Source organism: Hippichthys cyanospilos, chromosome 7 (assembly GCF_059441005.1).
Source record: "Hippichthys cyanospilos isolate Australia breed blue-spotted pipefish chromosome 7, RoL_Hcya_1.0, whole genome shotgun sequence".
Classification (NCBI taxonomy): domain Eukaryota; kingdom Metazoa; phylum Chordata; class Actinopteri; order Syngnathiformes; family Syngnathidae; genus Hippichthys; species Hippichthys cyanospilos.
In genome coordinates, this window is record NC_142375.1 from 9,137,206 (window position 1) to 9,164,947 (window position 27,742).

The window sequence follows — 27,742 nt, forward strand, 5'->3', positions numbered from 1 at the left end:
ATTTATTAACGGGAAAGCCACAGGCGTCCCTGTAATAGTTTAAATAATTTCCAACTTATATCTCAAATAAACATTACATTTCTTAGAGGTTTAGAGAGTGTCAGGATTCTAACCAAGCTCAACAAAATAAAAGCACTGAGCACCACGGAACAAATGCAGGATAAGAAAGGTTTTGGCTATTCACGAACATTTAGAACAAAGGACGAACAGGCAAAGTGAAGCAAAGATGGATCACAGTTTCCCAGCCCTGTCCAAACTACGCATCGGTGGGGTGCATGGTTAATAGCTACCCAAAAATTAAAAATAAGTACAGTATTGAGTTTTTGCTGTACTGTCTGGCTGTTCATGAATAAATACATACATTCTCAGAATATATTTACCTTACAGTAGGAAGAACTTGCACGGCAAACCTTTTTTAATTTCACTTTCTGCACATATTGATCATACAATTTGGTGTGTTGGTGTTAGTTATGCTGTTTGTCTTCGGCCACGGCAAGTCTAGTCATTTCCCCAGTCTTTGTTATTTTGCACTGTACCTTGTTATTTGGGACTTTTTTCAATGCATAAAAGTACCTTGTGTTCCGTTTCCTGTCCACTTAATTAATTTGAGTGTACTGTAGCTGCATTTAGGTTCTTCTCCATTGCCTGGTGTGACGACGGGAGGAGAGAGGACCCAAGCGCACGCACAACTGGTAAGGGCAAATGCAGAAAGTTTATTAAACAGAATGTGCAGGTGGTTTGGGGAAGCCGACGAGAGCGTGGCGAAGAAGTCTAGGGGGTCTCGGAGTCAGGAGAGCGGGGCTTGGCTGGGAGCCGGGCTGAGGGAGCGGGACAGGAGGAGGGCTCGGGCAGACAGATTAAGACGGCAGGCTAGCGGGTGGTCAGAGGCAGACAGGGTCGAAATACCAATACTTCGGTCAATTCGGCAGGCAGTCGGGTGGTCAGGAACAAACAGGGTCAGGCAACGGGCAGGCTGGCAGGAGGAGTCGCTGGAAAGCTCGGCGTGATGCATAGAGACAATCTGGCAGGTTGTGGATGGAAGTGAGCGGGCTTTATACTAGGCGGGTGAGTGGCAGCAGGTGTTAGTGTTTGGGGTGATTAGCAGGAGGGCTGAGCAGGTGAGGCTGGGAGTGAGGTGGCTGAACTGGTGAACTGTGACAGAACCCCCCCATCAAAGGACGGCTCCCGACGTCCCAAAACCACCGGGCGGGAGGGAAAGGCCAACGGCCGGGGAACCCCCACGGGCGGGAGGGCGGGCGACGCGCCGGGGCACATTACGACGCCCAGATGACCTAGACGGCTGATCCGGGTGAAGACGATGAAAATCTGTGATCAGGGACGGATCCACAACCTGGCGAGCAGGAATCCAGGAACGCTCCTCAGGACCATACCCCTCCCAGTCCACCAAATACTGGAGGCCCCTGCCCCGCCGACGTGAACGAAGAAGCCGGCGGACCGTGTAGACAGGGCCCCCATCAACGAGCCGAGGAGGAGGAGGAGGCGGAGCAGCCGGGACCAGGGGACTGTCAACCGCAGGCTTAATCCGGGAGACGTGGAAGGTCGGATGGACCCGCATTGATCGGGGAAGAGAGAGACGGACCGCGGCCGGACTCAAGACCTTCTGTATGGGAAAGGGGCCAATGAAACGAGGAGCCAACTTGTTGGACTCGACCCGGAGAGGAAGGTCGCGGGTTGACAGCCAGACCTTCTGGCCCACCTGGTACGCAGGCGCCGGGGTGCGCCGCCTGTCAGCGGTGCGAATGTATCGTTCCTTTGCACGCAGGAGTGCGGCGCGAGCTCGAGACCATGTGCGCCGACACCGGCGGGCGAATGCAAGAGCGGAAGGGCAGGAGGTGTTAGTGTCCAGGGCAGGGAAGAGCGGAGGTAAGTATCCAAACACACATTCAAAGGGAGCCAGACCTGTGGCAGAGGTGGTCTGTGAGTTGTGGGCATATTCGGCCCATAGGAGGTGGGTGGACCAGGACAGCGGGTCCCGTGAAGACAGACATCGGAGGGCCTTCTCAAGCTCCTGGTTGACCCTTTCGGTTTGCCCATTGGTCTGGGGATGGAAGCCGGATGAAAGACTGGCAGTTGCTCCAAGGAGCCGACAGAATTCTTTCCAAAAGGAGGAGGCAAACTGGGGACCTCTGTCTGAAACCACGTCAAGGGGTGGCCCATGGAGTCGGAAGACATGATTTAAGAGAAGGATGGCCGTTTCCTTGGCGGATGGGAGTTTTGGGAGTGCAACGAAGTGGGCCATTTTGCTGAACCGATCCACTATAGACAGAACGACTGTGTTGCCATTGGAAGGGGGTAGACCAGTGATGAAGTCTAACGAGATATGGGACCAGGGCCGATGGGGAATCGGAAGGGGGTGCAGTAAGCCAGCTGGGGGTCGATGACTGGGTTTATGTTGGTTGCAGACTGGACAGGCCTTGACAAATTCACCTACGTCCTTTTCTAAGGTGGACCACCAAAAGCGTTGTCTCAGGGCCTCTATTGTCCGGCGAACCCCAGGGTGACAGGTCAATTTGGAGGAGTGAGCCCATTGCAAGGCCTCAGAGCGCAGGTGGTCGGGAACAGGCAAGCAGTTGGGCGGGCAGGCGCTAGGTGCGGGTTGACCTCTGGCGGCTGACTTTATTCTCTCCTCAACGTCCCAGGTGAGGGTTCCGATGATGCATGAGGGTGGAAGGATCGGTTCTGGTTCTTTGCCTGGGGAATCCATGCGTTCAAACTGTCTGGAAAGGGCATCCGGTTTTACATTTCGGGAGCCAGGGCGGTAGGCGAGGACAAAGTTAAAGCGTGTGAAGAAGAGTGCCCAACGGGCCTGGCGCGAGTTAAGTCTTTTGGCCTGCTTTATATATTCAAGGTTCTTGTGGTCCGTCCACACCTGGAAGGGAACCTTGGTGCCCTCCAACCAATGCCGCCACTCCTCTAGTGCCGCTTTCACGGCAAGAAGTTCTCGGTTCCCGATGTCATAGTTAATCTCAGCCAGGGTAAGGCGGCGGGAGTAGAAAGCGCAGGGATGGAGCTTGTTGTCTTTTGTGGAGCGTTGGGATAGGACAGCCCCTAGTCCAACGTTGGAGGCATCCACCTCCACCACGAACTGACGCTCCGGGTCTGGCATCAGGAGGATTGGAGCTGAAGTGAAGCGGGCTTTAAGCGTCCGGAAGGCTTCGTCTGCTGCAGGATTCCATTGAAATTTGATCTTTGAACTGGTCAGAGTGGTAAGTGGACGAGCCAGGGTGCTGTAGTTCCTGATGAATCGTCTGTAGAAGTTAGCAAATCCGAGAAAACGCTGAAGCTGTTTGCGGGTTTCGGGAACAGGCCAGGTGGTGACAGACGAGACCTTGGCAGGATCCATAGCGATGCTGTTTTTTGAGATGATGTACCCCAGAAAGGAGACTGAAGTTTTATGGAAGTCACATTTCTCTGCTTTCACAAACAGGGAGTTTTCCAGCAGCCTTTGGAGTACTGTACGGACATGGGATGTGTGTTCTTCCCGGGTCCGGGAAAACACTAAGATGTCGTCAAGATATACGAAGACAAACTTTTCCAGCATATCACGCAGGACATCGTTGATCAAAGACTGAAACACTGCTGGGGCGTTTGTAAGGCCAAAGGGCATGACCAAATACTCATAATGTCCCAGGGGGGTGTTGAATGCCGTTTTCCACTCATCCCCTTCTCGGACCCGAACCAGATGATAAGCGCTGCGCAGATCCAACTTGGTGAAGAAGGAGGCGCCCTGGAGAAGCTCAAACCCAGAAGTCATAAGGGGGAGAGGATACCGGTTTTTAACGGTTATGTCATTTAGGCCTTGGTAATCTATGCAGGGACGGAGCGTCTGGTCCTTCTTTTTGACAAAAAATAATCCAGCCCCCGCAGGAGAGGAAGACGGGCGGATAATGCCGGCTGACAGGGAGTCATTTATGTACTCTTCCATGGCTCGTCGCTCTGGAGCAGACAATGAGTAGAGGCGACCCCTGGGGGGCGTCGTCCCTGGAAGTAGGTCGATGACACAATCATATGGCCGATGAGGAGGAAGAGATGTCGCTCTCGTCTTGCTGAAAACTTGGCAGAGATCATGGTATTCAGGAGGAACACCAGCCATGTCCGCCTGGGCCGGTAGAGGAATGCATACGTCAGGAGTCGAAGCTCGTTTGAGGCAGGACCGGTGGCAGGACGGAGACCAGCTAAGAATGACTCCTGTCTCCCAGTTTATGTGAGGGTTGTGGAGACAGAGCCAGGGTAGGCCCAGGATCAAGGGGATGTTTGGTTTGTTCAGAATATGAAATTGGATCTTCTCCTCATGGTTCCCAGACAGATGCATGGGAACGAGGACTGTCTGGTGTGTAATTAGCCCAAGAGGGCGACCATCCAGAGCATAGGACGGCGTTGGCTTGGGCAAGGGAGTGTGTGCAAGGCCAATTTGGGTGACCAGCTCTCTGCTGATGATGTTTGCATCGGCCCCAGAATCCACCAGAGCCCCCAGGACATGCGTGCCGCCAGCGAGGACCAAGCGCACCTGGAGAAGACGTTTTGGACGGGGGGAGCAAGAGAGAGCTTGGCCCAACCGTATCCCCTTATTTACGGCTGGGCCCTGGCTTTTACCGGACAGGAAGCAACGTAATGCCCCTCTTGACCACAATAGAGGCAAAGGTTGCCCGCACGGCGTCGTTGCCGTTCGTCTGAAGTCAATGTGGCGCGCCCAAGCTGCATGGGCTCGGCCTCAACCCCAGAGGGCGCTGGCGTGGCAGGCGGCCGGAAGGCGTGTCTGGCTAGAGGGACCGTCCCTCTCTCCAGTCTCTCTCTCTCTCGTTCACGTCGGCGATGCTGAAGTCGGATATCTATACGGGTTGCCAAGGCGATGATCGCGTCCAGGGTGGTGGGAAGCTCGTGGGAAACCAACTCGTCCTTTAGGCGACTAGACAGGCCGTGCAGGAAGGCATCTACGAGAGCCGGTTCGTTCCAGCGGTTTTGGCTGGCTCTGGTGCGGAAGTCGATTGCGTAATCGGCTACTGACCTATTTCCTTGCCGGAGCTCAAGCAGGCCCCTTCCCAGCTCCGCGCTGGCATAGCTGAGTCCAAAAACTTTCTGGAGTTCCGCCGCGAACGCTTGGAAGGACGTGCAAGCCGGAGATTGCCTCCTCCACTCCGCCGTTCCCCACAAGCGTGCACGGCCTGTAAGGTGATTTACGACGAACGCTACCTTAACTTGTTCGGTGGTGAACGTCCTCGGTTGGAGAGCGAACAGCAAGGAGCAATTGGTTAAGAACGCCTCGCATGTTTCAGGATCGCCCTCATACCGTTCCGGAAGCCCAACCTGGGGATCGGGTGCTGGCTGGGGGACCGGGCTGAGAGAAGGTCGGCGTGCTGGGTCCATTGCGTTTGGCCAGATTGTACTGTGACGACGGGAGGAGAGAGGACCCAAGCGCACGCACAACTGGTAAGGGCAAATGCAGAAAGTTTATTAAACAGAATGTGCAGGTGGTTTGGGGAAGCCGACGAGAGCGTGGCGAAGAAGTCTAGGGGGTCTCGGAGTCAGGAGAGCGGGGCTTGGCTGGGAGCCGGGCTGAGGGAGCGGGACAGGAGGAGGGCTCGGGCAGACAGATTAAGACGGCAGGCTAGCGGGTGGTCAGAGGCAGACAGGGTCGAAATACCAATACTTCGGTCAATTCGGCAGGCAGTCGGGTGGTCAGGAACAAACAGGGTCAGGCAACGGGCAGGCTGGCAGGAGGAGTCGCTGGAAAGCTCGGCGTGATGCATAGAGACAATCTGGCAGGTTGTGGATGGAAGTGAGCGGGCTTTATACTAGGCGGGTGAGTGGCAGCAGGTGTTAGTGTTTGGGGTGATTAGCAGGAGGGCTGAGCAGGTGAGGCTGGGAGTGAGGTGGCTGAACTGGTGAACTGTGACAGCCTGGTGTACCGTGCAATGTTTTAAAAAGGTGAAAGAGTACCTACAATTCGGAATTTTTGAGTTATATGAAGTGGAAATGGTAAAAATGTATCAGACCAACAGTCTGAGTCATAGGCTACTCATATTGCGGGCCACTTGGTAATTACGCTTTCCACATTTGCCCGGGCCTTGAGTTTGACACCTGTGATTAATGCAACATCAAAAGAAGTGTAAATGAAGACCTTTTTTATACTACTGCTCTCAATCCACTACTAAGATCACAAATCTGATTCTGCATCATTTCCATAAGGAGTGTACATTTGTTATGAGTAGACTTGTGGCTCACTGGAGTGCAGTTTTGCTGGTGGACTCAAAGAGGAAATTATCTGTCTGGTCGTTACTCTCAAGAGCACCCATGCAACTTCCTTGAGAATCACTGAAAATTGTGTTTGAGAAGACAGAGTTCAGACTAAATGGGGAGTTTAAATCCGACTCCGTCTTGGAGGGTTTAGAGTTGTCTTTGGTAACAAGGACTGCTGGGTCTCTTGGAGGTTTAACTGGAGGGCTGAGCTCAGAGCCACTGCTTTCACTGACTTGTCGCTGTTGTTGAGCGGACATGGCTGCTGTGTCTGTTTTTGCTTGGTTATTGCTCTTTCCTGAGATTGGGGCCGGAAGCGTCTCAGTCTTGACGACCACCCTGCAGTCGTTGTTGATGCTGGGACGTCTAGATGACCCTTCAGCTGTAGAGATAACACTGCTGGCACGAGGTAGACTTTTTGACGACCTGCACCCTTTGAGTCGGCCTTCTTTTCCCAGTGGATTGGAGAAGCAATTGAGGCATCCAGACATTGAGGATGACTTACCCTGAACATAAAACACTGCAACTGGTGAGCAAGCTGAAGTTTGTGTACATTCAGTATTACTGGAGCTAGAAGGTACATTTGTGTTTGACATGCCCCCTGAATCTGATGAGCGACGTGTTAGTTTTCCTTTTGATCCCTTTCTAATGCTCTTTGTGAGCCAAAAGTCATGGTTTAGTGTTGGCTCTTTCTGATGAGATACAAGCTGACTGCTTGTCATAGGGATGGTCAAGGCTTTCTCCTTGTGTGCTGTGGAGGAGGTTTGATGTGTGTGTAGAGGTGTAGAGGTGTCCTTGGGCGGCTGGTACGAGACGGAGGAGTGGCGAGACAGCGGCTTCTGGACAGGGCTGCTACCATTTGACCAGGGCTCATTATCCATGCTGATACTGAACTCACCACTGCTCTCACTTTGGGCTCGTCCCTGTTTGGCATTAAGGCCTGAAAAGAATATAGTTAGTTTTTATTAGACATTTATTGGTGAATCCTGCATGTTGTGACCAAAAAAATTTTGTTGCAAAAAAAAAAGCTTTTCCCCTTTGAAAATAAGACTGCTCCACTTATTAAGGAAGTATTTACTCACCACATTTTTAATATTGTGATTGAGGTTTACACTGTGAATTTTACTTCATTATAACAAGAGGTGATCAAGTTAATCAAACACAGCTAAACAGAGAGAAATAAAGTCTGCTGTAGTTAAGATCTTTGATGGATTGATATCTTGGGGCGAGGGTTGAGAAACACATTCAGGTGTGACATGGAGGAACGTATGATCCCGACAGAACGCTACGTTGTGCTGTGTACTTTTTTCACCACTAGATGTCAGTAATGCCTGCGGTTTGGAGTTTAATGCTGTGTTTGACGTAAAAAAAAAGAAAAAAAAATGAAATCAAGACATACTGACTAGAGGGCAAAAGCGGACACTTGAAAGGTCTTTTTGTATTTTTTTTGTGTTGTAAACTTACTAACAGCATTATCACAAAGAAGCCTGTGGTAAGTATGGTCAATTTCTTTTATTATTTGTTTATTTTTGACACAACGTATTGACGTTCATGCCTTAACATATAAAATAATGACATTATATATGAGAATTTGAACTAAAGCGATGAAGAACGTTTTAAAGATTTGAAACTTGAAAGCAACTTAACTGATACACAATCACCAGTAGATGGCTTTGACACGAGATCAGCAGTTTGCGAGCCCACTAGGAGAAACGGCTGAATTTTGCTATCTTTGTTCTACTGCTGATTATAAACAAGCAGAAAAAAGCAGTATCAACCAGCCATTTTTATATTTAGTATGCAATTAATTGGATGGCGTGTATTATTTTTTATTTCCAATTAATACTTATAAAAGACATTTTCAACTTGCTGAGCACTGACAATGAAATCAAAGATGCGAAAGGCTCAAGTAAAGAATAATCTCACCTGCTTTTTTTGGATTTAGTCATGACCCAAAACTGAGCCCTGACTGGTTATCTCATCCTGAGGACATGGATGTCAATGGCTAAATAAAGCTTAAAATGGCTACATAAGTTTAACCTCCTTTTAATGAGAGAAGCGGGGCAGCAGATCCACATTTCTTCATCACGAGTATAATTTTTCTTTTGGCTCTGTGGTCAACACGCAGATTAATATGAAACAAGGTCATGATAGCGATTTGATGGATTTACTCTAATTCCTGCAAGGGTAATTCAACGGTATTTGTTGAATCCGCTAAACGGCTATCCACAAAGCTTTACCGTGATGCTGCAGCTCGTCGTTGTCCTCAAAACCAGATGGTGCAGTGCTATCATTTGAATCCTTGTCTGTGGAGCACAAATACTTTATCCCAGACGCACATTTCCATTACACAGATACAAGAGTCTAATAAGGAGATCTTTATTGATTACAAAGACAAGACATGGCATGAATGAAATGAATGGCATGTAAATGCTTCTACCTAGCTGGAGCTGTGACACATCTGGGCCATCGATATCAGTGGTTGAGGCGCGGAGTTGAATGGATGATTCAGTGGTGGGATGCAAGTGATGTGTGGACAGGATGGATGTGCTGAAGAATGAGGTCAATATTTTTTTTCTGCCCTGCACATCAGCTTCTGACCCTTCCAGCTCCTCAGAGCTGCGTGCCCACTGCTCCTGCTCCAACCGGGCAGAGGGGTACAGCAAGCTGCTCAGGGCTGCAGTGTAGCACAAGAGAACAGGACATGGGGAGGTGGAAAAGGGTGAGGATGGACAAGATGCTAGAAGAGACTGCTTTTCTTGGAAATGTTGTCAAATGCAGTCTCATATTATTATAATAACTTTTAATTGCTATGGTAAATTGTGATGTGACTGAGTAGCATAAAGGAGATGGCAGTGCTTGTCCATTTCTGAAATAAAGTCTTTTGTGAAGAAGCAATTGAAAACGGTCTTACACAAGGAACGTTGGAGGAGTGACTTCAATTTATCTTTTTTCTTCAGTCTGTTTCTCTCACAGGGAAACCATTTCTCTTTGGCTTTTTAACAGATCATCATCATACACAAAGGTGATAAACAGATGTGATGGATTGAAATGAGAGATGTCAAGGGAGGGGTGTGGAGGGATGGGAGGGTTCAAGGGAAAGGGAATGGAGAGAAAAAGGAGAAAATGAGAATCCATTTGGGGCAGAATGAGGAAAATGCACATACGTTTATGAAAAATGAGGCACTGGACAAAAATACCAAGTGCAAGTCAGTACTCACTGTTAGGCTGCAGTGGTATGGTGTCACCTGCTGATGTGGAGTTCGAGCCTGCAGAGCCATCAGAACTAAGGAAGGAGCTGGTGTCGTGACATAAAAGTTGTGCCTCCGATTGTGTTGGTGTGAGGGTATGTTCGAGTCCCTGCTCACGACTATTAGATTTGATCAATTTCTTCAGCTTGAGAGTGATCCAGTTTCCTCGCCTGTTGAACATGAACGTTTGCAAAAAGATTTGTTGAAAGAAATGACTTTGTAAATATATGTTCCCTAACCTTATTTTTCAAGGGTTTCAGGACCACAAAAATGTAAAAAGAGGTTATTAGAGAATAATTGGTATGAAGCAAACATGTCAAGCAAATTACCTGCGAGGAGGTGAGGGCTCATAAAACTTATACTGGTCCATTATCTTCTCCTCTAGCTTCTCCTTCTGCCTCCTCAAATCATTAAGTTTGTCACTAAGAGACAGAGACAGTTGACAAAAAAATGGTTCATTTTGCCAAATTTTGCTGTCGACTAAAAATGACATTGCAGTTACTCAGGGCTCAGGTAACAACCAATCAGGGCTCACCTGTTTCCTTGTGGCAGTCATGAGACAAAAATCAGAGAGGTGAGCCCTGATCGGAACGGTGAATATGCTATGTGGGTGATGATTAATATTATTCTAAAGAAAATGTCATCTCATAAAACAAAAATAATTAATTAGGCTCTCGTTCAGATACTGCAATCAAAAAACAGTAAAGATGTAACTTCTCCTCCTTTCTAATTCTTCATAAATGTAGAACGTGAGTGGTTTTCGCTGCTTACATATACTGTCGTTCTTCAATGTGAAACAAATCTTTGCTCTCCATTGTCTGTTCCAGCAGCGTCCGGTTCTGCAGCATTAGTGTGTCAATTTGACTGAGAAGGTGGTGATTCTCCTCTTCCAGGTTCCCCTTTAATTGGCTCAGCAGCTAAACACACAGGCAAACCAATCCAATAAATGAGATAATGGAGGTTTCATGCAACCTTGAAAAACATCCAAACACAGTGCACACCTCACACTGGTTGGTGAGCTTCGTGGAGCTGATGTCAAGTTGCTGATAGTCCTTTTTGAGCTGGGAAAAGTCTGCTTCCAGCCAGGTGTGCGCTAGCTTGGTCTCATTTAGTTGGCCCTTGAGCTGTTTGTGATCTGCTGTCAGCAGCTCATTGTCGTTTAAAAGCTGACGATAAGTTTGGTTCAGCCTGAGGGAAAAAGTGCATCATTGTGATTAGGGGTGTCAGATTAACAGATAGAAGCAGCTCAAGTTTAGCCTACCACATAAAAGCAAAGCACCGACACGACTGCAGCCAAATCTAATGATAGCAACAAAGAAGCGAGCGATAGCGAAGCTCTTTGCCAAACTAAAATGAGACCACCTCGCGTTTGAGTAAATCTTCGATGTACAGGATGGTTGATGTTTTATTTTAATTTGGTGAGTGACAAAGGACAACAGCACAATTCCTACTGATGGTCAAAACAGTTGAAGCAAGCGCTCACAACTGCATCAGTTAATGTCCGAAGCCACTTTTTTTTCCTCATTGTAGATCACTCTTTTGGTCTGTCACAATCACACAATGTATGTAAATAAAAAGAAATCTAGTTGAAGGTGAGATTAAAATAAGATTAGATCCATTAATTACAGATCTTAATTCATTAATCTCACATTTTTTTAAATCTCGTGACCGCACTAATTGTGGCATTTAATTACTGAATGATAAAATAGTCACAAGCTGAAAATGAATGAACCGTACATGCAATTTTATTTGTCATGTTGTGTCCAGATCTGCTTTTGGCTAATGTGTTGATGTGCCTGATATGCTCCTTTTTTCTCACCAGTCTTTTTCGTCCCGAAGCCTGCAACATTCAGCAGCAGCGGTCCTATGATGTTCCTTTTCCACACTCATCTTCAGCTGCTCTTCCTTCAGGGCTTTTTCCAGATCTTCTAATTTAGTCCGTTGCTGCAACAGGTTATTGTACCTACAATAAACATACAAATCGAGCATGAAAGAAATCCATAAAGAAAAAAGCAGACAATCCACTAGCATTGGTTCAAAACCAGAACTCTGCCAAGGCATACTCATTTACCACCTGCTGCAATAAGTGAAGCGCTTCTAAAAGCTAAATTCAGTCTCAAAGGTTTTGGAACATTCCTGCGAGACAAATCTAATAGAATCTAACATAACCGACAACAATTCACATCCTAAATGAGTATCATTGTACAGTTACATTTCCACCATAAACAAAACCCCCTTTCAAATGCTTCCATATGGAAACTGTGGATGAAATTTAAATGAAAATGTTTTTGTACATCACAATATCTTTTCAAAGCAGAATTGACTGAGATAGTGTGATCATTGTCTCTCATTATTTATTCGTTTACAACATATTTGCACAATACTTTTTGCAATGAAAGCCACAACATCAACCACTCCAAAATGCATCCATGTTTTTGACAACTAAAATGGAAAAATAACAATATTTTCCATGGTAACAATAATCTAGATTCTGACCAAGATTAATAGTAAAATTCTTGAGGGAATATCTAACATCAGAGAAAACCCCGTTTGATAAAATCTTTAACTAAGCAGCCAAAGGAAGAGGTATTTTTTTTTTTAAATCTCAGAATCAGTCCAGACATCACCAATTTATAGTTGAACAGGCAAATTAGCACGCAAACTTAAACGTGAAAACATAATTAAGCAGGATTCTTTTAAATAAACAACACTGCACTTTCAAAGAAAAAACATTAGCAACTACAGAATTAAAGCCTTTTCAGACAATTTTTTCTCACCTGTCCTGCAGCGTGCGGTGCTCGAGCTCCAGTGTCCGGTGGGCATTTTTCAGACAGCCGTGTTTCCCCATGAGAGTTTCATACTCTGTGGCTTGCCGCTCGTGGAGAGCCGCTAGGCGCTCGTGGTCACGTAATAGCTGGTCGTGAGCAGCACGCAGCTCTTCGCGTTCACGCATCGCACTGTCCCTCTCGCTTTCTGTGCCCACCAGCTGCTGCTGCAACTGAGCATTCTGAGCCATCAGGGAAGCACTCTGAGAGTTCAGTGTGGATTTTTCCACCTGGAAGAGTAAGACCATGAAATCCTTCACACATGCTATTCTACACCTTTAATTTTATTCTTCTGTTTTATTTATGACACATTTTGACACCCATTTTGGTCCAAAGTTTCAGCTGATTCTCACCATTACAAATCCAACTCACTCTAAAAATTCATGACACGTGTGCTACATTGTTTGTCACTCCAAATATTTCTGGTCGCGTTTGCAAGAATTCACCAGTCATTCCAAATGTCAAATTCAACATGAAACATTTACACAGGTCCAATATGAAATTCAAAACGGCTTATTCAATTTACCTTGGGAAAGATTTTCAACATTTCACAACACTTTCCACATTTTTCGCCCACTTCTATCATCCAGTGGTTGGCTGTGTGGGCCTTCAAGGCCTTCTCGGAAGGCCTAAACGTCATAAAAAATAACTATAAACCTATTTCCAAAATTGTTTTGTCTTCGTTTAAAAGCATGTAACTTGGTTGCGCAGCCTGCAGTCATTTGTGTGTTTGTTATCATGATTATTTTTGTTTTGATTCCTGCTTCTGTGTGTGGTTATACTATCGTAAAATTCCCTATCAAACTCAGTGAAGCCCCAGGTCAATGCCACCCAAAATATTTTAAAATCATTCAACATTATTTCCAATCATTCTGTAGCTTTTATTTCAGCCTCTAAGCCTTCACACACACAGTTTGTCCAGAAATTGCATTTTGTAGTTACAACGTAATATACAGTATGCACATTCTGTATGTGTGCGCATGCTTAGTTTTTTTTTTTTTTTCCTTTGCTGTACCTGCAGGTCCGCATTTTGAGCTTGCAAAGTTGTGTTGCTCTCCTGCAGGGAAGCAGCTTGCCTCTGCAGAGCAAGAATCTGAGCCTGTTGACCGTCAGATTGACTCTCCAACTGCTTCAAATGGGCCTGGGTAGCTTGGCGCTCCGTCTCCAGTGTTGCATTCTACAAACGCACGAGGAGGGGAATTGATTCTATTCAAATGTATTTATTAGCCTCATTTAAGAGTGTCTCGCAATTGACAAATAACTGCAACGTACATTCCTCTCTACTTCAATCAGACGGTCTTTAATATTCAGCAGCTCTTTGGTGGCTTCATGGCTCTCGCGCAGCCATTCACTCATTTCCTTTCCGTTCTCTCTCGGATGGGTGTCGCTCCATTCAGTCACCTCCTCCTCCTGCTTTTGTTGCAAAGCCTCATAGCTCAGTTTCATCTGTGTGGTAAAGCAGAGTACAAATATGCAATTTGGCATAACTACAAACCAGGACGATTCAGTAAATTTGTGTCATGAGATGAAATTTACACTTCTGAGGTCATGGCAAAGCTGTTGATTAAGGGTGGAGAATTCTTGTAGATGGGTCTCCAGCACAGTTATCTTGTCTTCTTTAATTTGAAGAGACTTCTTCATGGACAACTCCAACTCTGACTCTAGCATATTTAATCTGTTGCATGGACAATTCAAGACACAAATGTATGGCGCATATCATCCTCAAATGTTCATGGCCATTGTGGGATAAAAGCTTCCTATTTTTAAAAGACAAAGAATACAATGTCCACCTTTGTTCTGCTGTGTCAGGTTCTGTAGACTGTTTAGTTTCTTGGTTGTGAATCCGCATCTCCTGCTCATGGGACATATGCTCTAGTTCATGTTCTCTCCGTTGGGTCTTCAGTTTCTCTCTGACAAGCTCCTAAAGTGAGCCAACAAACCAGAATTAGTAGATGAAAATGTGCCTTCAATACAGTATACTTTGTAATTATTGAACTTGTTTTAAGAAATTCAGGTAGTGCTTTATATTCTAGTAAAAATATGTCTCTACATCCCTACAAGATAAAAGATTTTTTTTTAAAATTAATGATATCCCCTTAAGATTGACTATGTCAAGGAAGTATTTATTTAACAAAGTGTTAATTTTGGTAGTTATTGGGTGCTGTTATTTAGCGCGTCATCTTACTGAAAGTTGTTTATAAATGGTAACTTAATTCTGTCACGATTACTGGTGGATAATATTAAAACCCCTCTCAGCGCAATAATAATAAAACACATAGTTAATGTCATATGCCTGTGCATATCAACATGAAGCATTATTTCGGTGATTTTTTTTTTTTTTAATGAATTGCAATTGCATTGCAAATATGTGTTAATGAATACTGCAAAGGGTTTGATACGCCTTTAGTATTGCAGCTCATTTGATAATGTTGTGGTCTGTGGGTGTTTTTATACAAAGCTGTACATGGATAAAAATGCCATTATGAGTAAAGATCAGCACAGATTGGTCGGTCTCCTGCTTACGTCTCTGAGGGTGTTCAGGGTCCTCTGATCGATAGCAGCCTGCTTGGCCAGTTCCCTGTTTTCTCTCTCCAAGCCTTTGACCCTTTCAGCTGTCTCCCTCAACTCCTCCACCTCCTTCACCAGACAGCGCATCTCCCTTTCCAGGCTTGCCATGCAGATATTACTGCTATCTAAATTAGCTTCTTGAATTTCAGCCTGAAACGGAAGATGGAGAGACTGTTGGTTTTAGTTCAGTTTTAACAAACACAGTATTTCAAATATGCCACTCTTGCACTTACCTGCTGGCGAAGTCGACGAGTCTCCTTCTCCATTTGTCTCTTTACCTTCTCCAATGCTGTCATTTCTTGTTCCAAACTCTGCTTCTCTATTTCCACTTGGTCCAAACGCCGCGCAGTGATCCGGAGTTCCTCTAAAGCGGCCTGGAGGTTTTGGTTGTCTACCTCCAGTTCTTGGAGCTCAGCCTCCAGTCGCTGAACCTTTCGCTCTAAAGAAGAGTATAATAACATGTGAAGACTTAAATGGGTCTGCTACCTAAAACCTGACACCACCTTTCTCCGACAAAACATACCAGTATTCCCAAGAGAAGTTTGCAATTGTTGATTAATGGAGTCCAGGGTACTGCATTTGGCCTCCAGACGCTCTGTGTACTTGTTGGTGGTTGTGAAGTGTCCTGGCAGAGCCATGAAGAAGCTGTCGTGGCTGGAGCTGCTGATTTTTGAGCCAGGAGAGGGATTATGTGATCCAACATAATAATGGGCACCATTGGAACTATTTTCATATGCTTTCAGGTCAGACATAGCTGCTGTAAAATGATCTCTACAGTTGTCCTCAAACTGTCCTTTCTCCTGACTATAATGGGCTTTATTAGCTGAGTTGTGGAGCTCTACATGGTCCTCCTCTTTTTGGTCTTCGGGATCTGATTTTAACAGCTTCCATTTTGTTGTAGCTAGGTTGGATACATTGCTGCCGTTCTGTTCACGTGGCCAAGGAGGCAATGATATTAAGTTTTCATCTGATGCCGAGGTCCACTCGTCAGTGCAGCAGACCAGTGGGTTGACACCGTCCTTCTCACTGTGCTGGCTGTGTTCGTTGGATTGTGTGTTGTTGTGAATACAAGCAGATCTTAGTTCCTCGACAGTCCTCAGAAGACTTTGGTTTTCCTTCTCCAACTTCAATAGGCGACTACGGATCCGCTCGCTCACCTCATCACTTAAAGTCTGTTGCCCTTGAGACAAATACATTCAGGCGTTAAAGTTGATAACAAGAGCTTGATATTGTAGGGATGAAAATTTGATGGGAAATATAGGGTGACATTGTCCTTTTTGCTTACACATAGTGAGCCTTTCGAAATTTACAGTCGAATGGACTGTTGCAATTCCATTATTTATATTGGGTATACATGTAAAATAGAAATAGAGTGATAAATAAAGGAAAATAACAAAAGCAGAAACCTGCCTCTGCAAACATAATGTTTGTGTATTGATTTAACTGCATATTTCCTGTAGTGGAGGCATGGGGTTAGCACCTAAACCACATGCGCATTATAGTGACCGGCGATTGCAATATTTTCCAACTCTTACCCTGAGAGTTGTTGCTGCTCTTAGATAGTTGTTCTAACTCCCATCCAAGGTGTTGTGACTCCTCCATGCTCCGCCTCTGCGCTAAACACAGGGTCAGGTTTTCATCCTGCAGCTCCTCAATGCATTTGCGATCAGCTTCTCTTCCCTAAAGCGGCCATGTACGTTGGTTAGCATAAGTTTGAGATATTAGAATGAATATTTCCACTACTCTGTTTTGCCAGGTTTGAAATGGCAAGTGAAGATAAATATTACTTGTTCCATGTCGTGGATCCGGGCCTTCAGTAGAAGGCTGTGCTTCTCCAGCTGGTGGATTTTATCTGAGCGTGCCCTCCAGCCTGCCAACTGATCCTCAAGCACCTCTTTGGTTTCCTGCAGCACTCGGTTATCCTCCTTGAGCTCCTGAAGTAAAGGAGGAAAACCTTTAGGATCTCTTTAACTACATAATGCTGATATGGCATTAATCATGCGAATGCAATTGAAATATGCGTTGGTTGCCATATCCAATAATTTGTATTTAAAGTATAATATGTGATTAACTAAAAGCAACAACATGCATATTTGTCAAAATAGCTATTTTGTGTGCCTATGTGTATGTATTTGAGCGTTTGTGTGATAAACAGTTATTAATAGTTGTTTTAACCTCCACTTTGGCCTTGTAAAATTCAATCTTGTGCATTTGCTCTCTGTAGCGTCCCACTTCACACTCCAGCTTGTCAGCTTTGAGTGCTCGCTCTCTCAGAACATCCAGCTCATCACGGTAGGCACGGGCAGCTCGGGCGTCAATGAGAAGCTTCAAATTCTGATGAATATTCATTCAAAATAGGGTTGGAGTAGAAAAATTCAGATAGACCGTAGATAAAATTCTGCTTGCACTAAGCATCAGCTTTGTCATGATGAGGCATTGATTAGCACAGGATATTTAAACACTCCGATTTCAACCTTTGGCCAGAAAATTATCATCTTCTAAAACATGCATGATTTAAACATCCTTAAAACCCCTTTGTGTCATTTACGGCATGTCCTGCTCTCTTTCAAGGGTAAACATGAACCCTACAAGAACAAATATTTGAATGTATTAACCAAGCTACACGGTGTTAAACTATCAGTACACGTTTTTTAATTTGCACTAAATAAGACATTTGAAGTGTCAGGGGGTTGTTGCACTTCATGTTACTGTCAATTCATTGTCCTTTCTTTTTTTTTTTTTTTTTTTTGCAAACCTCCTTTTGGATCCTCTTTAGCTCTGCCTCCATGTTTTCCAGCTCGTGTCTGCTGTCCAGGATTTGTTCACTCTTCTCTTCTCTGCAGGCAAAAGTGGAGACAAAAGTCCTTACTACATTCTTGCTGTAATGATCACATTTCCATTCCTAGGTAATATTAAAAATCACATGTTTGTATTTTTGCTGCATTTTTATGGACCGCAACAGATTGTTATAGTAATAGGCATGGAAAAGAACACAAGTAACTGGTCTTAGGGCCATAAAACGAAGGGAAGGGAACATTAAATAAAGGCTTTAATGTTTTAATGTGTTTGTTCTCGGGACTGTCTGACTGACCCTGCAAACAAGGATAATACACTAGAGGGCGATTATGGTCAACATTGCTATTTGAGGCCTTGAGATGCTTACATTGAAATGAGCTGCAGGAGCACGGAGCCAATGTGGGTCAGAGGTATAGTGCACAACCACTGAAATTGCCAGGCAGGCATTAATGTGGGCCAAACTCCCCGGGGCATCTCTTATCCAGTACTAACTCTTGTTCAGTCACTACTGGAAAGTCTCCAGAGGAGAGACAGCTTACATTAAGTACATGTAGCAAACCATCACCCCCCCCCCCCCCCCCCCCCAAAGATATATTATTTGCATTTTATTATTGCTCGGTCTCCATTTCTTCTTTTGCACACTTTTTATTTGGTATTTACATACAAAGTAATGGAATTATGTTTTGTGAAGCAATAAACCAGACATAGTAATTCATAAGGGTGGTCAGAACTGACATTATAAATCAATATAATGGGACACAATTACATTTTGTACGGTGATACATATTAAATAAATACAACAGTTCAAATAAACAAAATACAAATTCAAAAATGTTTATATTTTATTTTTCAAAAATTTGTCAAGAATAGCCAGGAATTCTTTGCAAAAACTAAAATTTTAAAACCTAAGATGAAGACAAAAGACATTTTTTTAGTTTTATATTTTCTGGGAATATCTAGTTACTATCAAGATTATGTTGGTAATTTTGTAAGTATCTAATGTAGTTTGCAGTGCTGCGGAATTGTCTTGCATCCAACTGAAGTCATAATATCGTAATCTAAAAAGCAACCTAAAAGGAAAAAATCTGATAAGAATTCGTTTGTGATCATTTTTGAAACACTGGCTGAGAGCTACTATTGAATGATTGCATGTTATTAGTTTCAAACATGCAAAGTTTTAATCCCAAATCAACTTTCTAGGAGCATTCAGGGTACAGGGGCCTATGTCTTTATCCACAAAATACTCACAGCTCTTGCCTAAGTCGTCTGATTTTGGCCTTCGAGTCTGCAAGTTCCACCGCCGAGTGTTGCTGATGCATGCCGGCAGGGTAGACGGTCGACTGTAGGCTGGATGAGCTACAAAGCACACGAACCACACCTTCCCTTTCTTGTGTTAGCTCAGCTATAGTCTGAAAAAAAAAGGGCCGTATCAATCTTTTAAAAGAAATTTAAGTTTTCGACGTACCACTGCCTGATTGATTGATAAATGCAATGAGTTTTGAATATCAATCCCAATGATTTAATTCAGAAGTTACATTGTTGAATCTGGTAATTGTTGTGAAAGTATTTCCTTAGAACCATTTATACTGCACAGCCCTAAACAGTTGTGTATTTCAATTTCTTGCTTATGTCCCACCATTTGCAAACAGCATCTTTCCTTACCTCCAGGTGGGCCTCCCTCTGGTCCAACAAGTGCTCAAGATTGACAGCCATAGTTTTTGCTACAACCTCCAGCTCATCTGATGGCATGTTTTTGCACTCCAACCAATGCAGGTCTAGTAGGTTGTTTTGACTGTGGGTCAGCTGGAAAATATTGGGGTGCGACAATTTGGGCATCGAGGGAAATTCACACATATCTACAGATGTCATGTTCAATTTTAGATACCTCTTGAATGTGCACAGCTATGGCTGCTTTGGTGTCAAAGTCAAGGTTCTGAATTATTTCAATGTACTTCTCTTTATTCTCACACTGAAAATCAAACATGAAATAGGTCATACTTTCTGTTTCAGATAATATGATTAGGGATTATTTTGGCAACAACGTCACAAGACTTCTACTGTTACTGTACTACACACATCCGCAAATTAGATATCAGTCTAATGCTTACCTGGACTGCACATCCCAGGAGCAACAACAATAGTTTCTTCATTTCCACCAGACTTTGCTCTGTCCCAAGTTAAGAAGAGACAAAATACTTATTTAGTGAAATGTCAATATGTTTTAGATACTGCATGATGAATTTGCATAGCGTACTGCTTAGGTGTGCGCCAAAAGGAAATAGTTTGGCTGAAACTGTAAATGAGAACCGCTTGAAGCAGTAAACGCCAGAGACCTGTGTCCTATCATACAATGACAGCATAAATGACGAGCCATTTCTAAATCTGGCCCTTAATGTTGATGTTGACATTGTACATATGACGGCGTAACTGATTAGCAATTTATTAGCATTCTTAATAAATCAGCTATTTAATATGGTTTTCTCAGCGTCGGTGTGTTGATGTTGATCGCTCTATGATGTGATAGCAATAAAAATACACTTGCCAGCACTTGAGCTAGCCACACTGCCACCACAGCCACAAAGGCGAACTTCAAAATAAATACCCATCTATGGCTATTGCATTGTTGTCCATGTATTATTTGCTGTATTTATTTTGAAGTTAGCCTTTGCAACATGCCGTTGGCGTGTAACGTAAGTTGTTGAGCCAGTTAGGTCTTCCTTTGGCTTGCCCATAAGCGGTGGGAGCTGAGCACTGCATCTTTAAAAACATATTATTATATTATTATTGGCGATCTTTGGCCGAAAATACTCAGTAGCTAAAATATCAGTGCATCCCCAGTACAGTTTATTGCTTGTTGAACAATAACTGTGGTGAAAGTATATGTGTTCAAGTTCAACCCTCTTATCATTGGGTAGCCGTGGGTGTAAATGGTTGTCTGCCTATTTGTGTCTTGTGAGTAACTGCAAATCAGCCCGGCATGTATTTTATCTCTCACCCAAAATCAGCTGGGATTGCCTCCAGCTCATCTGGGAGTCTGTGACCCAAATGAGGAAAAGCACTGTCGATATGAATGGATTGCATACCAGTGTGAGGAGTCCTTGAAAGCAGCAGCACATTTGGAAGTGGAGTCAGAATCAACTGTTTCAGGTTTTCCTGTAAAAGAAAATGCAGAATGCAAAATGGTGAGAGGAAATCTACAGACATACAGTAATATTACTTGATGTCAATCCAATATTGTGGCTTAACATGAATGCGAAAGCTCATACTGTAGGTATATTGCTTTAAAAAATTGTCAGCTCTAATTAAAATGTTATTAAAATGTTTTCATTAATGCAAATGAGGTAAAGCTTCTCTGTTAATAATACAATTTAAAATGAGCCAAGACCAGCATGGAAAGAAGTACTTGAAAATAGAATAAGAAAGAGCCATTCCTACACTATAATATTTCCCTCGAACAGTAGAGGATGAAACATATATGAATACAGAAAATTACTAGTAAAAATGAAAAGTAAGAAAATAAAGTAAAAGTAAAAAAATCACAAATGTCGACTGAATCAGTTCAACTCATATGCCATTTTATTGAATTCATTTAATTAAAAAATAAAAAAAACGATCTCAAGCTATGGATAATTAATTTGACGGAAGAAGAAAATTCCAGCGTCATCAGAATTGGCGTGTGCCAGAGCGTCTCGTGCTTGAAATGTGCGACTCTAAAACTCTGTCAGGATTCTGACTGCAGCGTTACGGCTACGTTCCAACTGCTCCTGAGCTGATTGCACAGATGTTGACATGGATGAGATTTAGGCCATGCATCTTAAAACGGAATTCGATCTGTGAAGAAATGAGTTCAACCAACTATCAGGTTTGCACATGTGTTATCTAGTGCGTGTGTGCAACATTGAGGTGGAAAAGAAAAATCCCGAGCAAATGTTCCAATTTCATAATCCGATGTAGTGACAGGGCTTAAAAATATATAGCTTGGACGGTTGTGGGAGAAATGAAAGGGAGCAACTCACCAGATAATATGCCTTGATTTGCTGAACAAGAAATGTCAGGTTCTGCACACTCTGATTTGGATCCTTGCTCAATTTGGTTGCAGTTGGGTGTGTTGCTGGAGGATGACTAATGTGGTAAAAGATAGAGAATTCATCTTCAATTATCTGTCTGTCCATCTATTACCTTTCGTCCATCCATACAGTAATGTATATAATATAATATTTATAATATATTTATAAATAATTATTAGAATTAATATACATTTAATTGAATATTTAATGATGTAATAATATAATGTGTGCATGCATGGGCATCTGAAATGTCTCTGAAATGTTGTGCCGCACTGGCCCATGCCTAAGAAAAAATTCCTGCTATGCCTATGCCGGCCTGAAGCATATATTAAAACTTACAAAAGTGTTGTTTTCCTGCAATATACTAATAATTTTCTTCACTGGGTGGCAATACAGGGGCGTGAAGATGAATAGCAAATAGCATGAATTGTGACTGTTCTACTTTCTGCCCTGCGTCAAAGTAATCTTAGTACAGATTGCTTTTGGTCTGACATCAAAATGCAATATAGTCACACTTTGACAATTAACAAGCCTGTCTGAACATGTCCAAGAGATTTTGAATCATTTGACAATTGATATTTAAAAAAAAAGGAAGAAATGACAATGCAATAAACAACAATGTAATTGTGTTTTTTTGCACTCTCAGCAATAAAATAACAACAAGAAAAATGCTGTTAGCCACCGGGTCATCAGTTCAGTCTTCCTGTCACCACCTTTTTTTTTTCTTTGCCCCATTTCTGTGTCACCCCCTTGATCCTCCCTCCCATCTGTGTCCAAATGCCACTAAACACCAGCAACATGGCTTTAATCCCAGAGGGTCTCCCAATCCAAGAGATTATCCCGCCTCGACCCCCTCCCTTACTTCCAGTCATGCGTTGTTTCTCATGCAGAGTTGGTTATGTCGATTCTGGTTGATAAAATCAATAAACAATAAACGGAAACTATATCTTAACAAATGGAAGCTTTCCATAACCTTCCAGCTCATGTGTGTCCAAAATGTAACTTGCTAGAACCGACAACTGTCAATAGACAATCATTTTTTAAGAGTGGGGTTAATTCCCTTAGAACATACGGTGCTCAAATCATAATCCTTTAACTAGCATCTCGACAAAATTTATGATGTCTCATCTGTTTAAGCAGGATTTTATCTTAACTTGATGACAACAGAAGTAATGGTAGAATAAGGGGACATGGCATTACTGCACACTTGTAGGAGCATTGCATGGTAATGTTTCTTAGTGGGGCAAATCAATGCACTAGTTCACATCTGTGTGCTACTAGTCGTACTTGGGATCCTATTTTGGTAGACAGGTACGTGTATGCTGAAAAGTGGCACGCTTTTGTCAAATAAATTTGTTGAGTAAGGCAAGCCAGCAAGCCCAGAGAGGATAAGCAACTAAAGGAAATGGATGGATCATTATGATCATCTTAAAAATATTTTTGAATGCACCCCCATGAACATGGCACAAGAGGAGAGCTGCTTCTACTGAATGGCTAACATATTGGCTATGTTCCATTTGCAGGCAACCACGCAACTTGACTTGACTAACTTCATCTCTCTCTCTCTCTCTCTCTCTCTCTCTCTCTCTCTCTCTCTCTCTATATATATATATATATATATATATATATATATATATATATATATATATATATATATATATATATATATATATATATATATATATATATATATATATATATATATATATATATATATATATATATATATATATATATATATATATATATATATATATATGTATATGTTTCAAAATGAACCAAAAACCACAAGGACATTGAAGCAATATTCCACAAGAGTGATGTGCTTATGAGCATTTTTTCAAGTTAGAGCAACTTTTTGGGTTCAAATCAATGTCAACGGCTTTGAAATTGACATACACTTTGAGGCTAGGCAAAATGTCAATTACGGGTTATTCAAACTATAAATTCAAACTATTCTTGGAATAGATTATCATTGAACTACGGTTATTTTCCCCTAAATATTTTATGATTCATTTATTAGTTTTGGTGGGTCACATGCCTGAGAAAAAAAGTTCATTTTTGTTTTCCAAAGTAAACATCGATGTTTGCAAATGTCCTATTTAAATTAAACAAATAGAGAAGTAAAATAAAATAAAATAAAAAGTTCCTAGCACGCTGAATTGTGTTACTAGTGAGGAAAGACAGTATACTCGTAGATATACTGTACCTTAAATGAACATCAAGAATATTGGGGTAAACACAAATGACTTGCTATTGTAAAATTCGTTTTAAAGGGGATGCAAACCTCAAAAATATTACTTACATTTGGCTCATGACTTCAATCAAAAAGACTCCATCCAGCAATTCACTCAAGTCCACAAGCTGGCTTTTATCTTGAGAAACAAAAGTCTTCACCTGCAGAGAAGCGTGTGATCAGTCAAGTCAATAAAAGTCCATCATCAGGGTCACTTAGGTGTAAATCACTTACCCAGGTGACAAGTGGACTCATCATGAACTGATCCAGGAAGGGCAGAAAAACACCGCTTTCCATCTTCACCCAAACGTTTGTCAAACCCCCACTCGTCTAATTTGACTGAGTCATAATGCAGTTTTACAAGTAATTTATCCAGCTGTTTATTTGTTTTGGTTGTAGAAATTGCCCGTCACAGCAATTACTGTATGTTCTCCTGGTTCTTTCGCACCTAAATGTCTTCTAAAATGTAATACGTCACCTGTTATCTTCAGAAAAAAAATGAGTCAGATGCGATGTCATTCACACGACAAGCATCCTGTGCTAGTTCAAATGTTGCAAAGGTTTGTGAAGCCAGCTCCATAACTCCATTTTTCCTCCCCTCTTCATTGCTCACGCTCATAGACGGTTGATAATTCCTGAAGGTCTGAACAGTTCAACACTGGTATCAGAAATGTTGACGATGTAATCTGGGATATTTCCCCCCATAATCTTACACTCCTCCCTGTACACATTGTGCTCAAAATACCGAACTGTTCTATATATTAGCGAATTTAGTTTAGGCAGCGCGGTCATCACCATTTAGTGTTAAAGTTTGCATGCCCGTTTGCCCAATTCCACACATCACATTAGGCGCGTTTCTCTCCATGTTTTGAATTTATTAAAGTGTCCTAAACACATGTGATTTACTGAAACGGACTGAAAAAAAATAAAAAAATAAATTATGTATAGTAGCCCAACACCGCCGCCCTGTGTTGAAATTTTGGAACTACATAGCAAGTAGTGCAACACTTTATTTACTCAAAGTGCTAAAGCTGGCAAATATACTGCAAGTCATACTATACTAAGCATTTAAATGTAGTAAAGACCTTATTTAAATAAATCAATCAATCAATAAATAAAGTGCAGCTTGGTGTTAGCTGTGACAAAGCTTTTTTATTTTTTTAATTACTAATGTATACCATTTATTTTTTAACAACTTAAACTCATACGCTGCTGCACATCTTGTTACACGCAGTTTCAAACGTTTTTTTTTTCATTCATATGTATTTAACGTTTTGATTGATATATATTGGGGGTTGCAATAAAAAATATTTTAAACACAGACTTCAGGAGCCCTTGAAAATAGTATTTTGAATCTGCAGCTATGACATGTATTTGCGGGTCCTGAGCAACACATTCTACTAGCGGTCAGTCCATCTGCCCTACAGTTCTAAAATCTGGTTCCCAGGCTACCAGTCAGACCTTTGCAAGGTTACATCCAGAATGTGTACAGTTGAATATAGATTGCTTATTGGTTTGAATATACAATATAACATATTTCGTGCAGCATACTGTATTTCATCAAAATTACCAACTAATATATTCACTTTAAGATGCGGTGGGTTATTGTATGTTGTGAAATCAAGATGTAGATAATGCTTTTGGAATATTTAAGCCATTCATAGGAGTGCATAGCGCAGCATGTCCGCATTAACTTTAAGTAACAGATAAGTCATCTGCATTTACAAGGATAAAAGGTCATTCCACTTGTCTTCTTCCTTATTATCCAATTGGTGCAGGTTTCTGTATTTGTCATATCGATCTTTGTTTCCCAGCAGGTTTTTTGAATTCGGTGAAGTCCAGTCCCTTTCAAAAGCGGCTTTCAGTTGTTCCACAATCTTCCCGCCGCCATTTTTCATCTGGAGCACCAGCCCAACTCCACCATTATTGGAAAATTCATTTCCCACCCAGTTGTGGTTACCTTAGAAGGTAAAGCACAAAAGGAGATCATGACAATGATTGTTATTTGTTTCTGCATACAAATCCTCAAATAGTATTTCAATTGTAAACTCAAAGGCCTATAAAAGCATCTGCTGAACATACATTTGGCTGTTGAGGGGCGCGATGCTTTGTTGCTCAAAACCACTAATCTTGGTTGTGAGATAAAATATTTTTCCCCTTCAGGTTAAAAGTAAGCATTGAGCATAGATTGACCATACAAATTGTGATGGTGACATTACATTGCAAATGTAATGACGACATTACATTTTGCATAAATTTATTAAATGTGAATTGCAATGCCTACCAATGTAAATAGCATTGTCAGTCAGCAGGTACTTGTTGTGATTGAGCCCATGTTGAATGTCATCCTTTTGCTCCTTGTGATTGAAAAATTTCTGAAAGATAATTGAATGAACAGAACAGATATGTGTGTGTGTTCTTTTATAAAAAAAAAAAAAAAAATCCTTAACTCTACATTATGAAAATTGATGAGCAATCTATCAATGCTCAGGCACATCAAGAGAGGAGTTGTTCCACGCACCACCTCCACGGAACAGTTGTACAGCTGCACGCACAAAGACTTGAGGGAGGTTACAAAGTTAAAGGTGAGCGGGTGAGTGTTCCTCCAGAAGCTTATGAGCAGGCGAACTTTGATCCCCCTCAGAACAACCGCCTCTCTGATCATCTCATCCAGTGGTGACCAGTACCTAATGACGAAGCAGGAGTTTTAATTAGACGGTTCCCTCTCTGCTTGGACGAAGTAAGCCCATCTACATTGCATCTACATTGCATCTTTTCTACAAGCGGCAACCCCAAAGTGAGTCCCAGTCTATTCATGTCAGCAGAAACAGGCATCAAATATAGAATGTCACATGAAGCATATGTTTTCATATCAAAGCTCAGTACCTTGTGACCGAGGTTCCTCTGAAGCGTCTGCTCACCAGAGGGAGGTAGTCCATCACCGAGATGAAGATGAATGTCTTTGCACTCTGTATGACGTGATAGATGGCGTCTACGTCTCGTGTGCGCTCTTTAGCACAGAAAAGATCAGGGGAGCTCTGCAGAGAGGATACACCACTGAGGTAACAATAAACATACATTATGCATGTAAATCATAACATTACAGTATTTAGATCACTTCTGTTACAACAGAAATTTTAAAACCCAAAACAATGTATGCTATATTATGTTTTTGTGTGTGACCACAACAGTAAATGAAAATACAAGAGCAGGTTGCAGCCTACAAGGACATTTAACATGATTAATCACCCCTGATAATGTCTGTTGCAAGTAGTCTTTCACGAGGCACTGTATAGACTATCATAAGGCGCTATCTCACCAGGATATTTGAAGGCCACTTGATTGGGTTAAACATCGGCACTAATATAATAGGTTTGCATGTAAAAATTAGGTTCACACTAAGGTCATCCCTCAATAAAACCTCTGAAGTGGTTAAAGATGTTTTTGTGTGTGTGTGTGTGTCAGCTTCCAACAAATTCTGTGTTGCCACAGACAGAAGGCCTGGCTTGGTTTGATATCATCTAAAACAGTGGGCAATTGCCAACAACATTCATATGCACGTATTTACTCTTGTCCACTTCAACTTGTGGCCAATATAAAAATGATCAGGTCAATATTTTAGATTTTTGACAGCAAATGTGAGCTCAGATGAGAAAAAAAAAATACTAGGTGACAAATCCTATTGTGATGATTGTTTTTATGTTTTTACATGTTAAAATTGACACGTGCAGGAATGTGCGCCTG

The 27,742-nt window shown here is 42.5% G+C and overlaps 2 protein-coding genes and 1 long non-coding RNA gene across 6 annotated transcripts in view; 1 reads left to right on the forward strand and 2 right to left on the reverse strand.

Moving 5' to 3' along the window:
- Window positions 1–20: 20 nt before the first annotated feature.
- On the reverse strand, window positions 21–24,641 carry ccdc88aa (coiled-coil and HOOK domain protein 88a). Of its 2 annotated transcripts, XM_088419971.1 has the most exons (30): window positions 24,233–24,641; window positions 24,068–24,159; window positions 21,712–21,817; window positions 20,779–20,848; window positions 19,804–19,862; window positions 19,581–19,664; window positions 19,358–19,498; window positions 18,944–19,104; window positions 17,655–17,736; window positions 17,075–17,233; window positions 16,687–16,833; window positions 16,435–16,579; window positions 15,423–16,079; window positions 15,133–15,338; window positions 14,855–15,049; window positions 14,122–14,252; window positions 13,868–14,006; window positions 13,604–13,777; window positions 13,347–13,508; window positions 12,284–12,561; window positions 11,326–11,469; window positions 10,508–10,694; window positions 10,278–10,423; window positions 9,836–9,928; window positions 9,477–9,676; window positions 9,170–9,250; window positions 8,696–8,932; window positions 8,496–8,561; window positions 5,919–7,195; window positions 21–645 (listed from the first exon to the last, which is right to left on the reverse strand). In XM_088419971.1, the coding sequence occupies exons 1-29, from the start codon at window positions 24,293–24,295 to the stop codon at window positions 6,240–6,242; spliced, it is 5,361 nt and encodes a 1,786-aa protein (XP_088276097.1). In that variant the 5' UTR covers window positions 24,296–24,641; the 3' UTR covers window positions 21–645; window positions 5,919–6,239. The 2 variants fall into 2 exon arrangements, with proteins under 2 accessions (XP_088276097.1, XP_088276098.1); XM_088419972.1 differs by lacking the exons at window positions 8,696–8,932; window positions 9,170–9,250 and having other exon boundaries at window positions 24,233–24,632.
- On the forward strand, window positions 23,793–27,393 carry LOC148420946 (uncharacterized). Its single transcript, XR_015866191.1, has 4 exons — window positions 23,793–25,966; window positions 26,490–26,591; window positions 26,673–26,795; window positions 26,877–27,393. It is a non-coding gene; the product is annotated as an uncharacterized LOC148420946 (long non-coding RNA).
- pld5 (phospholipase D family member 5) overlaps window positions 24,882–27,742 on the reverse strand; it is a 13,425-nt gene continuing 10,564 nt past the window's right edge. For all 3 annotated transcript variants that reach the window (XM_088419975.1, XM_088419974.1, XM_088419976.1), the window contains exons 7-10: window positions 26,885–27,036; window positions 26,520–26,685; window positions 26,283–26,373; window positions 24,882–25,958 (exon numbers count right to left, since the gene is read on the reverse strand). In XM_088419975.1, the coding sequence (XP_088276101.1) occupies window positions 25,720–25,958; window positions 26,283–26,373; window positions 26,520–26,685; window positions 26,885–27,036 (648 nt within the window). In that variant the 3' untranslated portion in view covers window positions 24,882–25,719. The remainder of the gene's footprint in view (window positions 25,959–26,282; window positions 26,374–26,519; window positions 26,686–26,884; window positions 27,037–27,742) is intronic.

What these genes read in the sequence shown, in the direction of transcription:
- ccdc88aa (XM_088419971.1), bottom strand. Translation starts at nt 24,295, where the DNA reads ATGGAAAGCGGTGTTTTTCTGCCCTTCCTGGATCAGTTCATGATGAGT. An exon ending in TTCAAGGACTCCTCACACTG is followed by an intron (nt 19,863 to 20,778) that starts GTATGCAATCCA and finishes AACTTGGGACAG; the next exon opens with AGCAAAGTCTGGTGGAAATG. An exon ending in TGTGTCACAGCTCCAGCTAG is followed by an intron (nt 8,562 to 8,695) that starts GTAGAAGCATTT and finishes TGTGCTCCACAG; the next exon opens with ACAAGGATTCAAATGATAGC.